Source organism: Lytechinus variegatus, chromosome 17 (assembly GCF_018143015.1).
Source record: "Lytechinus variegatus isolate NC3 chromosome 17, Lvar_3.0, whole genome shotgun sequence".
In the NCBI taxonomy this organism is placed as follows: Eukaryota; Metazoa; Echinodermata; class Echinoidea; order Temnopleuroida; family Toxopneustidae; genus Lytechinus; species Lytechinus variegatus.
In genome coordinates, this window is record NC_054756.1 from 14,681,107 (window position 1) to 14,698,705 (window position 17,599).

At 37.1% G+C, this 17,599-nt stretch overlaps 1 protein-coding gene across 1 annotated transcript; it reads right to left on the bottom strand.

The window, feature by feature from the left end:
* Positions 1 to 113: 113 nt before the first annotated feature.
* Positions 114 to 16,265, bottom strand: LOC121431259. The gene is made up of 7 exons (XM_041628768.1): positions 16,244 to 16,265; positions 12,534 to 12,686; positions 7,836 to 8,071; positions 7,121 to 7,202; positions 3,984 to 4,235; positions 1,475 to 1,580; positions 114 to 1,026 (listed from the first exon to the last, which is right to left on the bottom strand). The coding sequence occupies exons 1-7, from the start codon at positions 16,263 to 16,265 to the stop codon at positions 786 to 788; spliced, it is 1,092 nt and encodes a 363-aa protein (XP_041484702.1). The 3' UTR covers positions 114 to 785.
* Between the last annotated feature and the right edge of the window lie 1,334 nt (positions 16,266 to 17,599).

Below are 17,599 nucleotides of genomic sequence, written 5' to 3' on the forward strand. Positions count from 1 at the left end.
CATGTTTATTGATGACGTATAAAAAAATACGAACCAAACAATATAGCTTTGCAAAAGGATTTTAAATGAAATGAACTGAGTAAACCCAGTGATTTACTGGTGATATATTACAAATACATGTTGGAAAACAGAAATGAACATTATTACAGTAGACTCTACTTTAAAAGAGGCGATTTCCCTCCTAAGAAGTCAAATAGAAGACAATTGTTCTACGGAATGGTCAAGTCTATGATTCGATAACACATTTATAAGTAAAGTCTGGTTCTAACTAACACGGACTTTATATACGATTATCCAATCAAATCAAGAGTAATTTGATATGCTTTACTTAACTTCATTTAAATGACTACTGTTCGCCATCAAAAAGTAAATTTAGGAGGGCAACATAACTCTTAATTAGTTATATGATTCTTAATTAATTTATTCTCGTCTTTTTTTTATTTGGGTGTACACAGAAGAAGACGATCACGTAAAAAACGGTGATGACGGTTAGACGTGTTTCATAGAGTTAAGTTAATTTTAATTTAATTTTATTGATATATTCATATTTGACAAATCCTCAAAGTACATTTCATAATAATTCATTTTTAAAATGAGAATATGCATTCACTGCATAACATATGCAGGGTTGAAACGTACCAATGAAATTTAAAAAAAAATGGAGGGGCCTACTGATAAGCAAAGCTTGTATTATGTAGACCCCCTATCAAAATTTTATACAATTTTCCCCTGACACAAATGAAACTAACAACCTTTTATAAATCGCATGAAGACAGAGTAGTCAGTTACTGGTGACTTGTCTGTTCTAGAGATCTATAAAATTGCACTTGGGACAATCTTAACGGAACGTATCGTTCCTGGTAATCATCGATCTCTGTATAAGAATGCGAGACGCGTTCGTATATTTCAGTGTCGTCATAAGATCCAGCTCTGACAGATGTGTCGTCATATCCGGTTCCGTTAATTTGTTGTGGCTGGTATGGCGGGATGGTTGCTCGAATCGTCCTGGATGTAAATGTAGTCTTCCTAAAAAAAATGAAAGTAATTGAAAATAAATTAAATCTACATGTACAGATGAAAGTTTCATTCAAGATTTGCATCTTTCATTACCGGGAATGACACATTTCCGAGAAAGAAATATTTATGTATGTGTGGGTATATGAGGGTGTGTGGGTGTGTGTGTGAGTTTTTCGTGATTGAATATACCTTAACCGTTTGTGTTAATTTCGCGACCTTTTACGAGTTTAGCCAAACTACCAATCACTCGTCATAAATTTTCTGTCCCCAACCCTTCATAAGATCTGCAATGAATGTCATTTCCTCTCTTTACAAAAGAGTATAGGACGTAGAAAATGAAGTTTCTACCACTAGAGTACAATTTCGTTAAAATATTCTCCTCGTCAAAATTCACTTATAAAATAAATGTCAAAGCCATTGCTAAGGCTTCGACACACTATGCAATATATAAACTCACTGTTCGGTCTTTCGTCTGATTAGAGAAGCAATAAGCAGGACGATTATGAAAACACCGATGTTACTCGCAATTATCAAAATCACTTTCAACCATGGAACAGGCGTACCTTAAAAAAAGTACAAAGAAAAATTAAAAATGATAATTAGGCCACATTCGATCTAACGAGTTCACTTCACAAAGAATAAATTATAATAATTAGGAGTATTTAAATATTGCTAAAATATTTATACATCATTATGTTCTGTAATCCTGGCGTTATTTGGCAATGATAGTTGAAATATTGTGCGCTCAGTAAATCCACACCAACAGAACTTTTATTAAGGAGGAATAAATATATAGACCCGTATTCTGAAGTCGGGTTTAACTTAGACCGTGGCATAACTCTGTGCTTAAAATTATGGGAAGCCAAAAGTGTCAAAATTTGTATTAAGTTGAATGTTTCTTATGTTTACTTTGCTCTTTACTGATTCATCGATGGTAAATACAATCATTTTGTTATACTTCCTAGACGATTATGTATGATTTGGGAGCAAAATGAGCTGAAATATGATATCTCTACTGTTAGTGATTTATGTAACAATTGGCTATCCATAATTAAACCACAGCTTTAAACCCGAGTTTAAATTAATCATAATTGCTAGATTCAGGCAAATCTCCCATAGTCCTAATTGATCTACGTCCTTGTTTACGTGTATTTTTTATTTAAAATGTAGACACCCACTGTTAAAAATTTAATTTCACACATCATTAAAGTGTGTTTGTGCTGAAGATGTCAAAATCTGTATGACTTACATGCACGTGTTATCTGGTATTATAGGGCATTTGACCAATACTAATAACGCAACTGAGCGGTTAGGGTGGTTTTTAAAATAGGTATAGTCGCGCGTTCAGTGGGGCAGTGAGTGTATGCACCGCTTATATAGTATAGAATAGGCCTACCGAAGGGTGACGTTAGTTGCCATGGGGTCATGGCGGGCTGGTTCTAAACAGAGTCGCAACTGACGATTGTATGTACTCCTTTAATTCCTTTGTATTTGAAAATGACTCTGGCTCGTCTGAAAAATAGCAATCAAATTCCGATAGCAGCCATTTTCTCCTATGAGAAACACACGCTTTCATTCCGGGTCCATTTGTTTAGAACCAGGCCGGCATGACACCATGGCAACTGACGTCATCGCCTCGAAGGGATTGGATTGAATTCAGTGAACAACAACCATGACAATACGGATATTTTGATCAGCAACGACGTACGGATGGTTTAAGAACAGAGGAAATATATTGTCAAATGCCAGTTATGACTAAGGACAAAAAAAAATTATGTCTGAAATTTGTGAATCAAAATAGCAGTCAAGTCCTTGATTCCGGACAGACGACATTATTTGCATTTTTTGTCGGCTCCAAAACTAGGACAAAACTGTTCCGGTTCACAAATTTTCGACAAAGACCTACCAGCTTTTCTTTGTCATTTGACAGTGTATATCCTCTGTTCTTGAATCCTCTGTACGTCGCTGAGAGAAAATCGCCAATATATGAATGGGTAACCCCATGTTGCAACCTCGTTTCATTGACCGGAACTTGTGTGTTGGCTCAGTTGGTAGAACGTCCGCGTCAGACAAAAAGACGTTAAAAGATTTGAGTTGCTGCTACGCCGTATGGCGTTCAACGATTAAAGGGAAAGCGCCACGACTGGGCAAAACAATATTTTTGGAGCATTTCATTTCTATTTCGAACAATAAAACAAAATATGGATACGGATTTTGACATAATCACCGTTATGTCAATGTCACCACGTTGATTTATTTGTCATTTCAAGTTTCAAAACGTTTGACGGATTCATATTCGATTTGACAACATTAAAGGGAAATGAAACCTTTGGAACAAGTAGGCGTGTGTCGAAACAGAAAAATCAAATAATAAGAACAAGGAAAGTTTAAGAAAAATCGGACAAATAATGAGAAAGTTATGAGCATTTGAATATTTCAATCACTAATGCTATGGAGATCCTCCGATTGGCAATGCGACAATGATGTGTGATGTCACATGAACAACTTTCCCTTTGATTGACTATAAACTACCCTCAAAATGTCTCTTTTTGCTTTTTCTCATTGTGATACAAACACTTTATCCATGATGTATCCTTTGAAAATCTGTATTACATACCCTCCTCTAGAAAGAACACATGATCTACTGATAGATGTGATAAAAGAGGCAATTTAAGTGAAATATATACTAAAGTAATGGGGAGAGTTGTTCACAAGTGACATCACACATCTTTGTCGCATTGTCAATTTGAGTATCTCCTTAGCATTAGTGATCGCAATATTCAAATTATCATAAATTTCTCACTATTTGTCCGATTTTTCTTAAAATTTCGTTGATCGGTTTCTTTGATTTTTCTGTTTTCACACAAGCTATCTTGTTCCAAAGGTTTTATTCTCCTTTAAAGACGAGTTAATTAAAGGCATACCTGAAATAAAAGTGAAACCAATGTAATAATAATTTTTCTTACCCCCTCGATTCGGCACAGTCACAACCGATTCTGTCGGCTGAATGGTAGAGTGTGCGGATGGCGACGAATGTGGTGATCTTTTTGAGATCGTACTATTTGTCACCGGATTTGTGCTGGTCGTCATCGTTTTTGTCGTGGTCGCAACTGCTCTCATGGTTGTCGTCATTAACTTCGTGGGGGTCGTTGCCGGCTTCATAGTTGTTGGCACATTGGGATTTCTTGTAGGCTCTGAAGGCTTCATGCTGGTCCTGACTGTTGTAATAAAGATAATTGCAATGCTATCATCATTTCGGAAATTATGGGCAAAAGTAGGCCTACATTCGTTACAAGAAGACTTAAGGTCAGAGCAAAAGTCAACATTGTTTGCTAGCCTGCAATATTCTGAATTGTGCTAGCTAATACCCCTTTCATAAACCTAATTATGCGGCAAATAGCAGCATAATTAGGTTGTAAAATCGGAGGAGATCGCATTATTTTGATGCTGCTATTATCCGCATAATAGTAGTCTAGTTCTAGACGATTCAATTGAATCATATTCTCCGCCGCGCCGTATCGTACTATTCCGTACTTACGCCCGAGCCGAGTGAGCGCGCACATCCGAGAACCTGTTCGTCCGATTCTCCGCCGCGCCGTATCGTACTATTCCGTACGTACGCCCAAGCCGAGTGAACGCCCACATCCGAGAACCTGTTGGCCCGATTTGGGGCCAACAGGTTCTCGGATGTGCGCGCTCACTCGGCTTGGGCGTACGTACGGAATAGTACGATACGGCGCGGCGGAGAATATGATTCAATTGAAATCGTCTAGAACTAGACTAGCATAATAGCAGCATCGGGACCAGATTTTGACTTTATGAACGCATTTCCAAATAATGCGGATAATAGGTCACCCTTTTCCAACACCACCGCATCGATGGGGCGTGTCCAGTTGTCATGACGATTATCCGCCTTTTTCAGGACGGGCGCTGGTAAAAATAGTGCGGATTATTTTCGGAGTTTATGAACGCAATTTTTATTGAATTATTCGCATAGGCGGCTAATTGGAGGATGGGTTTATGAAAAGGGTATATGGTCGTATATGCTTTTGGATCATTCACAAAGCAATAGTATTTTTGCACATTTATCAAGGTAATAAAGAAGAGGAATATTTTATCCATCCATTTTAGATATTGCAATAATGGATGTAACACCGTCTTTAAGAAAGATAGTTGGGTGGGGGTTAGTGCTAGAATCAATCTATACTAATTAAACGTTAAGGCATTTGATTTTTGTGGGTAAAATAATGAGAGGGCTGATAATAAATTACTTTTAATCAACATCGCACTTGGTACAACACTGTCCATGTTTATGGTAGTATTAGTGCATAGTGATTGCATACTTTTTAAGTCTAATTTAAGAGGTTTTTTAAAAACATATTTCATATTAATTTCTTTCAAACCAAATAGCATATATATTATAAAGAAATCAATTAAAGTTCTTGGCTCTGTCTATAAAGAAGAGTGGGACCAAAAAAAACCAATTTTTTTGAAATACCACTAAAACTTGTAAATAATAAAAAGATACTTGAGACAACATATCAATATTCAGACACACACGCGAGCGAAAAGGCTCGCACACGCACTCTCCGTCCCACAAACCCTCTCACACACAACCGCGCATGCACGCACGCAAACATTTTTTTTTTACATTTTTTTATTTTCTGTCAATAACATTATTTTTGTCTCGATCATTTGATGGTGTTAATCTCATGATGATATAATGATGATGATGGAACGTTCCCGGGAGCACTATACAGTGCGTATCAAAAAAAGTTTACACTTTGAAAAAATCCTGTAAAATTAGACATTTATAATTTCCTGAAGATTTTTCCACATTTTAACATTAGTATAGGTCCATTTATAAGCAAATGACGATATAACTGTCAAAAAATATTTCCGCTTGAGTAAGTACCACTTGCTTTAGAAAATTTAGTGAAAAATGATTTGTGCAGAACTTTGAAATAGTTATGCAAATAAAAGTAGACCTTAATCATGAAGAAAACGTGGAATTTAGCTAGATAAATTGATTTGAAGATATCTTTTACCTTTTTAAACCTGTTTCCTTGCCCAAAACACTTCGAAGAGTGCATTGCGCCCCACCCCACTCCCCCATACACCGAGGCTATCGAGACGTTATTTACTTTACACTGAGATGTGATTTACATGCAATGGCTTAGGCTTGATTTTAATTTTGTAAATCATTGTCAAGCTTGGGAAAAGTGTGGAAAAACAAGTATTAGATGAAAAATGAAATGTAAACCCACTTCAAATAATAAAAACTCATTGCTGGAGATGTCTGATGTAAACTTTTGTTCAGATTCAGTTATGTCCTCAGATCCAGCTGGCACAAAAAGGGTAAAGGTTGTGCTCACTAAATGTTGAAATTTCAATTTGGGTGGCAAAATTGTTACAAAATGCTTTAATATATCCGTTTTATTTCAATTGACTAAAAGTGCAAGGGAAATGCATGAGAAATGTTTCGCAGGGTAAGTTTGATTTTGCCCTTTCCCCTTGACACAGCGTGAAAACGAGCATTTCTGCGCAAACAGATTTCTGCGAGCTTTACAGAAATGGACAGTGCTCACTCAATTGTAACATTCTGTCAAAACTTTTACTTTCATTGGAAAGATGAGACCCAAACCCCAAGATTATATGTGAAAAAAATACCCACATGTTGTATATTTGTTAATTCCCAGCTCTTTTTCAAAGTGTAAACTTTTTTTGATACGCACTGTATAGGGTCTACAATGCAATTCAGTCAAGCATGCATACAATATAGGCCTATACAAGTAATGAAGGAAATGCTTTTTTCAGCACGCAATGTAGAGGAAGGTCGCCTTCCTCATCATCGAACCAACGGTATAGTGTAAGCCTATATACTGTTGTCATGGTTATATCTGAATAACGCCGTAAAAATGAAGACGACTGATAAATAAACGCCGCGGCATGGGGAATCATGAATGTGGTCGATCAGTTTTGTTTCGTTGAGTCATGTTGTAGTATTTAATGTGTCTTTCGTTAAATTCAGTTTTTAATTGTATGTTTGTGAGGATCAAATAGATAAGTCGTGATAACAGGATCATCAACACACATTACATACTTGGAAGAGAAGTGGAAACGACCCGGATGTTATCCACAGCAACACGGCCTTTGACCTGACTCCAATCAGCTGTGAATTCAACCTATATCGGTAAAAACAAGAGAAAACCAAAAGTAGAAATATGAGAATATGCTACGAAATGTTTTGGGCATTTTCACGGTAACTGACGTTACATGGCACAATTTTACACACTTTTTATTGTATGTATGATGATCTCTGAAACCAAAATATGATGGGAGTTTGCTTTTATGCAAATTTCCATCATTTGTTGTTTTATAGATAATCATACACACAATGAAAAGTGTGTAAAATTGTGCCATGTAACGTCAGGTACCGTAAAAATGCCCTTTTGTTTTTTTAGCCACTTCCCCTAATAGTTTACATTGTTCCCATGGATGCTTGATCAGCTTATTCAAGATTTTGAGATGAAAAGAAAACAATAGTTACTGAAGTATCTTGACCCTAAACTTTTGTGATTGATCTTTATTCTGTCAACCAATTTCATGGTATTACAAAAAAAAACAACCACATAATATTAAAATGGGAGCAAACAATAACAACTCTTGATGACAAAAAAAAATCAGATCACAAAAGATATGCTGAGGCCATCATAATTCTTCATGATGCTCAAGGTGGAATACGAATCTTTTAGAACATTATTGTGGTATGAATGTTCATATCTATTCTCTTTCTTTCTGTCTTTCTTTCTAAATACCTTTGGTGGATTTCCATCGCAATACACAAGAATGCCTTGAGCCCGCGTCCAGTCATGGGTTCCTTTGATAGTCTGGATATGCTCGTTACACACATTGATATTCAGTGTGCTCTCGCCAGGGAAAAATATCTTGTAGTCAAAAGAAAGTAGGCCCGAGTTCTGGACCAATTTGAGATCTGGGAGTACGAAGGTAGCGATGTCATCTCCGTTTCTATATTGGTTAATCATGAAAGTGTCTATTAGGGGGCGTTTAAAAGAAGAGTAAAAAAGGAGAAAAGAGTAGAAAATTGTTGATTCGAATATCTTTGAAAATTTGACATGAAAGTATAGGTTATTGTAAGTAGAGAAGACTGTAAAGTCAGGAACTATGGAGTAATCGTTATTTCCGATTCTCCACGGTCTAATAGCCTGATATAAAATTAAAAAAAATGTACACTTTTTTGGGGGGGGGGGGGTGGGAACTGATTTATAGAAAAAATATAATTCATTTAAAAAGTGGCTATAGGTTCTCTCTATGTATAAACACACACACACACACACACACACACACCCTCATATATATATATATATACACTTGGCGAATGGTATCCTTGTAATTAAGAGTGCTCGATGTCTGTGATAAGGCAGAGCATGAAATAAAATAAATAAACTTACACAGATAACGTGTGGTTCATCAGTACTTTATTGATTTGCTACTCGGAGTTTCACGCAGAAGATCGCATCTGCGTGAAACTCCGAGTAGCAAATCAATAAAGTACTGATGAACCACACGTTATATGTGTAACTTTATTTATTTTATATATATATATACATATATATATGGGCCAAGAAAATGTAGAAGGTCAAATGAACAATGGGACACCAACATTCGGTCTCACGGGCCTAATTACTAGTGGTAGGCCATAGATATTCATTCGAGCCAACCCATTGCTATTTTTTTTATTTTGATATGGCTGATTGACAAAGTGTATGCATATGATTGTCCATCTAACACTGATTCTATTTTTGGTAATTACTGAACTTCCTTTTCCCTAATTGGGAAGAAATATCACCAAGTTTGGACTATATTGTGACTGGCGGAAGGATTAGGGCTATTTTGCTGTTTGAGTTGATGAATCTGCTCCCCCCGACGGTGTCTTCAAACACGCCAATTTATTTTCAAAATGAGCCGGTCGAGGGACCCTTTTCTGGTCAGATATGGATTGCCAGATATAAATCCTATCCACTGGTAGTAAACATTCGACCCCCGAATTTCATCCTTATTTTTCATGAATTTTTTAAAGTGCCAATTTAACACATGAGTCTATGGGGAATGAATTAGGCCTGTGAGACCTATATATAACCTTGACCATAGCCTATACATGGGGAATTCCTTAGTGGATGAAATACCTGCCCAACTCTTCAGTAGCAGAATGTTTTTACTAGTAGACATGTTTCAATCATCAAGAGGTCCAAAAACTGAACTTCATGGATGTACAAGGCTACATAGGGGGTACTACAGGTAACAAGCTGTTATTAGTATAACTAACTCTGTGTTTGTGTACCTAGGCTAGGCTGTGTAGGCTGTGCATGTGTTTGTCACTGGGACTTGCTTGCATGTTGTCGTGTGTTTTCGTATACCGACGAGCGCTGCTGTAAATCGTGTATTGCACCTATCACGAGATAAAGTACACGTTAGATAGGCCTTGCATCAATTGCGCTTGTGAAATTGGTTCATGGGGAAGGGAATGAGAAGAGAAAACTTTAGAATTTGGCTGAAGAGTGGTGGATTCAAGAGGGAGGGGGGGGGGTAGAGAAAAGCATAGTTAGTATGGGGGGGGGGGGCTGAGAATGAGTTCTACTGCTATCTTGTTCAACTTTTACTTACTTCTAGTTCTAGCCAGACTAGCCCCCATCCATTTAGAATACAAGCCATCTAACCCCCTGTCTCTTTCTCTTACACCCTGGCTTGGGCCCTTGTCATAGGAAGATGTGAATGTATAGTATGCTTGTATGTTGATTCTCATTTCTTTTTATTGTTATCTAATTAAACTAATGTGAATCTGGTATTTATAATTTGGGCAGATCTTGAATCCAGATATGCACACTATTCATATCTACAATTTGCATGATAGGATTTGGGCCCTACATTGCATCCATTGTTGAGCTACATATAGGCATGTAGGATGTGTGTAAATCCATAGGGCACTAGACATTAGGAGTAACATTAGAAATGGTCATTACATAACACATCTGTATATTTCATGCATTTCTTTGTGATAAAGTGAGTGTACAGATGTTGAAGAAAAGCCAGGAAGGTAAATTAAAAAGAAACCTTCATGTGCCATACAATACAGGTCTCACGGGCCTAATTACTAGTGGTAGGCCATAGATATTCATTCGAGCCAACCCATTGCTATTTTTTTTATTTTGATATGGCTGATTGACAAAGTGTATGCATATGATTGTCCATCTAACACTGATTCTATTTTTGGTAATTACTGAACTTCCTTTTCCCTAATTGGGAAGAAATATCACCAAGTTTGGACTATATTGTGACTGGCGGAAGGATTAGGGCTATTTTGCTGTTTGAGTTGATGAATCTGCTCCCCCCGACGGTGTCTTCAAACACGCCAATTTATTTTCAAAATGAGCCGGTCGAGGGACCCTTTTCTGGTCAGATATGGATTGCCAGATATAAATCCTATCCACTGGTAGTAAACATTCGACCCCCGAATTTCATCCTTATTTTTCATGAATTTTTTAAAGTGCCAATTTAACACATGAGTCTATGGGGAATGAATTAGGCCTGTGAGACCTATATATAACCTTGACCATAGCCTATACATGGCAGAGCTACCAAGTCTCACGCATTGTGCGTGAGACTCACGCATTCAGGGTCCGTCTCACGATCTCACGCATGGCACCCATTTTTCTCACGCATATCGGTACCCAACAGAAAAAAAGAGGAAAAGTAGCATTATTCGCCAGATTATACGACTGGCTGACCGCCTTCGCGTCTAGCCCGGCACACGAGACGAATCAAAAGTGCAGTCAGCGCACAGCTAGTACGTGATACGATGACTAGCGTGCGTGCATCGCATAGTTTTGAAGCCCATATCTCATGAGCGCGCGCGTTGCGCGCGCACCTTTTCGCAACGTACGAGTGTAAGTACTGGCCGCGCGCGCTCAGAGACGTCGAGTCATGAAAATCTCACGCATTACATTTTTTTGAACTTGGCATCTCTGACATGGGGAATTCCTTAGTGGATGAAATACCTGCCCAACTCTTCAGTAGCAGAATGTTTTTACTAGTAGACATGTTTCAATCATCAAGAGGTCCAAAAACTGAACTTCATGGATGTACAAGGCTACATAGGGGGTACTACAGGTAACAAGCTGTTATTAGTATAACTAACTCTGTGTTTGTGTACCTAGGCTAGGCTGTGTAGGCTGTGCATGTGTTTGTCACTGGGACTTGCTTGCATGTTGTCGTGTGTTTTCGTATACCGACGAGCGCTGCTGTAAATCGTGTATTGCACCTATCACGAGATAAAGTACACGTTAGATAGGCCTTGCATCAATTGCGCTTGTGAAATTGGTTCATGGGGAAGGGAATGAGAAGAGAAAACTTTAGAATTTGGCTGAAGAGTGGTGGATTCAAGAGGGAGGGGGGGGGGGGTAGAGAAAAGCATAGTTAGTATGGGGGGGGGGCTGAGAATGAGTTCTACTGCTATCTTGTTCAACTTTTACTTACTTCTAGTTCTAGCCAGACTAGCCCCCATCCATTTAGAATACAAGCCATCTAACCCCCTGTCTCTTTCTCTTACACCCTGGCTTGGGCCCTTGTCATAGGAAGATGTGAATGTATAGTATGCTTGTATGTTGATTCTCATTTCTTTTTATTGTTATCTAATTAAACTAATGTGAATCTGGTATTTATAATTTGGGCAGATCTTGAATCCAGATATGCACACTATTCATATCTACAATTTGCATTATAGGATTTGGGCCCTACATTGCATCCATTGTTGAGCTACATATAGGCATGTAGGATGTGTGTAAATCCATAGGGCACTAGACATTAGGAGTAACATTAGAAATGGTCATTACATAACACATCTGTATATTTCATGCATTTCTTTGTGATAAAGTGAGTGTACAGATGTTGAAGAAAAGCCAGGAAGGTAAATTAAAAAGAAACCTTCATGTGCCATACAATACAGGTCTCACGGGCCTAATTACTAGTGGTAGGCCATAGATATTCATTCGAGCCAACCCATTGCTATTTTTTTTATTTTGATATGGCTGATTGACAAAGTGTATGCATATGATTGTCCATCTAACACTGATTCTATTTTTGGTAATTACTGAACTTCCTTTTCCCTAATTGGGAAGAAATATCACCAAGTTTGGACTATATTGTGACTGGCGGAAGGATTAGGGCTATTTTGCTGTTTGAGTTGATGAATCTGCTCCCCCCGACGGTGTCTTCAAACACGCCAATTTATTTTCAAAATGAGCCGGTCGAGGGACCCTTTTCTGGTCAGATATGGATTGCCAGATATAAATCCTATCCACTGGTAGTTAACATTCGACCCCCGAATTTCATCCTTATTTTTCATGAATTTTTTAAAGTGCCAATTTAACACATGAGTCTATGGGGAATGAATTAGGCCTGTGAGACCATTCGAATGAGATTTAAAAGAGAGAACAAACCGGATGGGTCGCCTGAGGGTGACATCCCGTTATCGCTGTGACCAGCGACTACTCCCCAAGATGGATTGTTGTACTGCGGTGGTGTTATAACGGTTATACCACATGCATCCAGATAGTTCGGTGTATACCGCGCCCCAAACTGACATTCAAAATCTGGAAATAAATTTTCAATATAATTGAATATCCATTCGCAAGACATTCTTGCGAACGCCGTAAACTGAGTTCTTATACAAATTCTAAATTAGTTCCCTCTTCATGTTTAAAATAATCTCGTGATTTGTATTTCATTACAGTCCATCCCAACAAAAATCTGATTGGAATCCGCTGAAATTTGTATTAAAGTTGGAATAAGAAAATTACGTCATTTAAACGTTTACAGGTGAGGGAACGGATGACATGTTCTGTTTCCTTTTATTATGAGGTATGAACAGTGGCGTAACTACGGGGGGCATGGGGGGGCACGTGCTCCCCCAATCGAGGAAAAAGGAGAAAAAAGAGGGAAAAACGAGGAAAAGGAGAAAAAAGAGGGAGAAAGGAAGAGAAACGTATATAGCGAGAAAGAAGAAATTATTGTTCATTATAATTATAATAATAATTATGCTAAATTGCATAAAAAAACATTTTTCGTAACTTTATGAAACATGATTTGCTCAGGGCCACACGTCCCCCTTTTTTATCTCTCTCTTCTTTCTGACCAAGCATACCGTTTACTATCCCTTGTTTTTAATTGCCTTTATTATTCTTTTTATTCCTCATCCACTCTCCTCTCTTCTTTGCCTTCCATCTCCAATCATAGTAAACCGATATGGAACCCATTTTGAAAGTACGACAATTCAGAATGTTTGTGACGTTCGTCTGTGTTTGTGGAGCGGGGGTGGCCAAACCCACTGGCGGATCCAGGGGGGGGGACAGCCTGCCCGTGCCCCCATTTTGAGAAGCAAATTTGAAATTTGTAATGTAAAAATGCTGCAGCTGAAACAGAAGTGTGCCCCCCCTCGTAAGTGAAAACATTTTTTGTCAATTTTTTCAGGGACGAAATAACCTTAATTTTTGGTTAAGACATTTTTTTTGCCTGTCAATTTTTTCCTCTGCAAAATGTGTCCGCTCCTTGAAACAGACTCGAAACATGCAAAAGGCGAGTTGAGGAAGGAGGGGGGGGGGGGGGGTGTCACATAAATGCAAGCTTTATGGAAACCGGGGGACCTTTTCACGAAAGGCTGTGGTTTATTAAACCAGTCGACATTTCAATGAAAATTCTTCATTAAAGGTCAAGTCCACCTCAGAAAAATGTTGATTTGAATCAATAAAGAAAAATCATACAAGCACAATGCTGAAATATTTTGTTGGGGTGGACTTGCCCATTAAATAGTAATATAACATTCTTAGAGTATTAACAGAAGAATAAGAAGTGTTTGCAGTTTTTATATTTAATAAATTTGCATAATAATTAAAGAAATTTATAAAACATCAAGAGCTATATTGTATTAAGTGTATAATTTAATTGATTTACAGAAAATCACATCCTTCGTTGGAAAAAAGAAACGTTTTAAAACGACTTAAAACGTTTTATTTCTTGTAAATAAAAACCGTTTTTTATTACAACCCTGCACGTATACTCCTGTTTCATGAACTAGATCTATAAACTTTTACAGTTATGATGACAATTCCACAAATACCCCCAACATGGTCAAAGTTGGTTGACCCTATTAAGTGACCTTTGACTTTAGTCATGTGACATAAAACTCAGGCATGATCTTTAGCGATACACTATCACCCTTATGTTCAAGTTTCACGAACTAAGTTCCTATATTTTATAAGATATGATTACATTTCAAAAACTTAAACCTGGTTAAGATTTCAATGTTGACGACGCCGCCGTCGCCGTCGGAAAAACGGCGCCTATAGTCTCGCTCTGCTATGCAGGCGAGACAATAATGAATGGGCCCGATAGTGAAAATGCATAGAAGAGGGTTTATTCCCCCTTCTCTCCTTCCTCAATCACGCACACACGCACCCACTCACCCACCAGTGGCGTACCTAGAACTATCCACAGGGGGGGGGGAAAAAAAGTCCGCCAACAAATTTGACAAGCAAAAAAAAGGGTCTTCAATCACAAATAAAGGATTTCGTACCAGAAAAAAATTGAAGAGCCAAAAAACAAAACAAAAACAAAAAAGGTCTGACAAGCCAAAAAGAAAGGTCTTCAAGCTCGTCAGGGGGGCAATAAACGTCTTCAAGCTCGTCAGGGGGGGGGGGGGGGGCAAAAAAGGTCTTTCAAGCTCGTCAGGGGGACAGGGATACGTCCTTTGCATGGGTTGTGGCTCGTCCCCCCCCGTAGGTACGCTAGTGCCACCCACCCCATTCCACACACACACACAAATGGAGGGCTTCATATTATAAAGGGACTCGAATGTCGGATGTTTTACCCGACAAGTCCTATTTTATCCGACAATAACCATAGTTACACTGCTTCTCAGCAAGTCAAATACAAGAAAAGTTGTCAGTTCTGACAACTTGTCGGATGAAAATGTTAATATTAAATGCTTCCTGGGCTAACCTCACTAAGGCATCCATACCCTCACACAAACTAAGACAGACTCACAAATAAGCACGAGATTACTCGGCACAGCCTTTCGTGAACCCCCCCCCCCGCCCCCGGTTGTTTGGAAATGTGCGTTAGACTCCCCTCCTTTAACCTACCCTTTTGAGGTTAAGAATGATGTTTACTAAAATATCCCTGATTAATTTTTCAAAGTTATCTGTCATTCGCAATATAATAGATTAAAATTGTACTGTAGCTTAAATCAAAGAGGAGTATAATGTGGACAAGCATCTTTTACATCTTTATTACACACATTAACTATATTAGACAGAATATAACAAACAAAACTGTGTCTTCCGACCAGAGATTTTGATCTTAAACGTTCATATTTTATTCTTATTCAAATCAACTTGCAAAAATATTTAATTGTCATTTTTGACATCCCACAGAGGTGCATTTTTAAAACACGTTACGAATTTAAGATTTGATGAAAATCAAAGCTCAAATAAATAGAGAGAAGTGTTTAAACACTATTAAGTCATGGAGTACACCTCTTATCACAATGCACAAAAATATTGTTCGATAAATTAATAGAATTGAATTTATTACCAAATATATCACTGTCAGGTACAATTACAAGAAATAGCACATCACATATAAACAAAACATTTTGTAATTGGAGCTAACCTAATAGCAAGATGCTAATCGAGGTTAGCCCCAAATAATGTCATCATAGTTTAGACAATAATTGTAACTACATCTCAATACGGTGCATCAAATTCAGTAGTAATTTTCCTTATTACTGTTGCAGAGAATTGCGATCATTTTAAGTGAACATATTTACACTATTTACAAGAAAAAATAGCTTAATAACTCACAAAATCTTTATAAATTGAATTATTTCTTTTCAGGAAGTATTTACCATACCAAATTAATCATATTATTCCAATAGCATTAATTTTAACGATTTGCTAAATATCTTCATTCTATAGAATGAAAGTATGAAATGATACTCCTGATAAAATATCTTACACCCCCTTTGTGATATGAGAACTATCAACGTAACCAAAGTGAAATTTGAACCCTTTATATATTCAGAAAAAAAATATATAAATTCAATAACCATGACAATTAGGTAAAACCATGGACCTTTCTTAGTGCTACTCACCAGCTGACGATGCATAAATCATGCTAAAAACAATTATGACTCCGAGTAAATGGTAAAAACAATTCAACGGCAACATCTTGAAGGTTAATTTACGATACAGCATTTACTCCAAAATGGTACAGAATGTGTGATTGCAGATCTATTCGAATATAGATTTACAAAATAAAATACAAATCTCTATGTCTCAGATGTTAATATGCAAATGCATAGAGGGTTGTTGCTTAAATCATATAAATACAGTTTCATTTCGAGGCTACAATTAACATTTTGAGTATCATACTTTCGTTTTGAAATGCCCGTGTCATCCTCACCATGCAGTATTAAAGAGTCAAAGTCGAGTGTCAATGGTGTCATATTGTTCCGGTTACATACTTTTGATTTCACTTCGATATTCTTTGTTTGATCACATTATTCTTCTTAAACGGGACGTTAAAATATACATTGCTAATCCATATACATTTTTGTGTTCCTCTGACCATATTGCATTTTGAAAGTGTAATTATTTCATCCTTTGTTAGTCAATCATCGTCATTTTATATATATAATTTTAGTCAAATGACCTTTCATTTCTTTCATTATGATAGGCAGATTTCAAAGCAAGATAGTACGTAAGCTTGCCTTACATAGCAGGATGAAGAAATTGAATAGACCATGTGACTAGAATAGCACACCAATGAGTCTTCATGAAGGATTTTTGTTGCATTCCTACTTTGAATGCATATCATAGCATGTTGCACAATGTACTTGGCAAACTGCGAAATACCAGTCGTTCGTGGACGCATTGTTTTTTTGTGAATGTAAATGAAAACCACAATTAAAAAGAATATATGAATAATCAAGACATCAAAGTTGGTGCTTATCTCATTAGATTTTAAAGCACCATGTCACTTTAGTACAAATGACCTTCATCTGATCATGCGTATAATCTTTTGATCATGCGCAGAAAGGAACTACGAACTGGCTTATACGGGTGCATCTTGTAGTAGGTCCATGATTTTAACAAATAAAACAGTGAGATCATTTTCGGAAAACCTTAAAAAATCATGAACTTTCAGATGAGTGACTATTTAATGTTGCACTTTCTTTGATTACAAAAAATTGAAACATTTTACACTACCTAATCGAAAAAGATTTCAAACACAAATAGATATAAGAGTTATTAAAAAAATCTTGCTCTTAATTGATATTCATATTTTATATAAATAAAGCGTTAAATACAAATACATTCACTATTTTTTAAAGTAATAAGTATCATATAAAATTGGAGCCATTAAAACCGTAAAAATCCATTAAAATGCAGGCTGAAAGGAGCAAATTTACATGACTGCTCTTTTCCGTTTTGAGGATGTTAATATT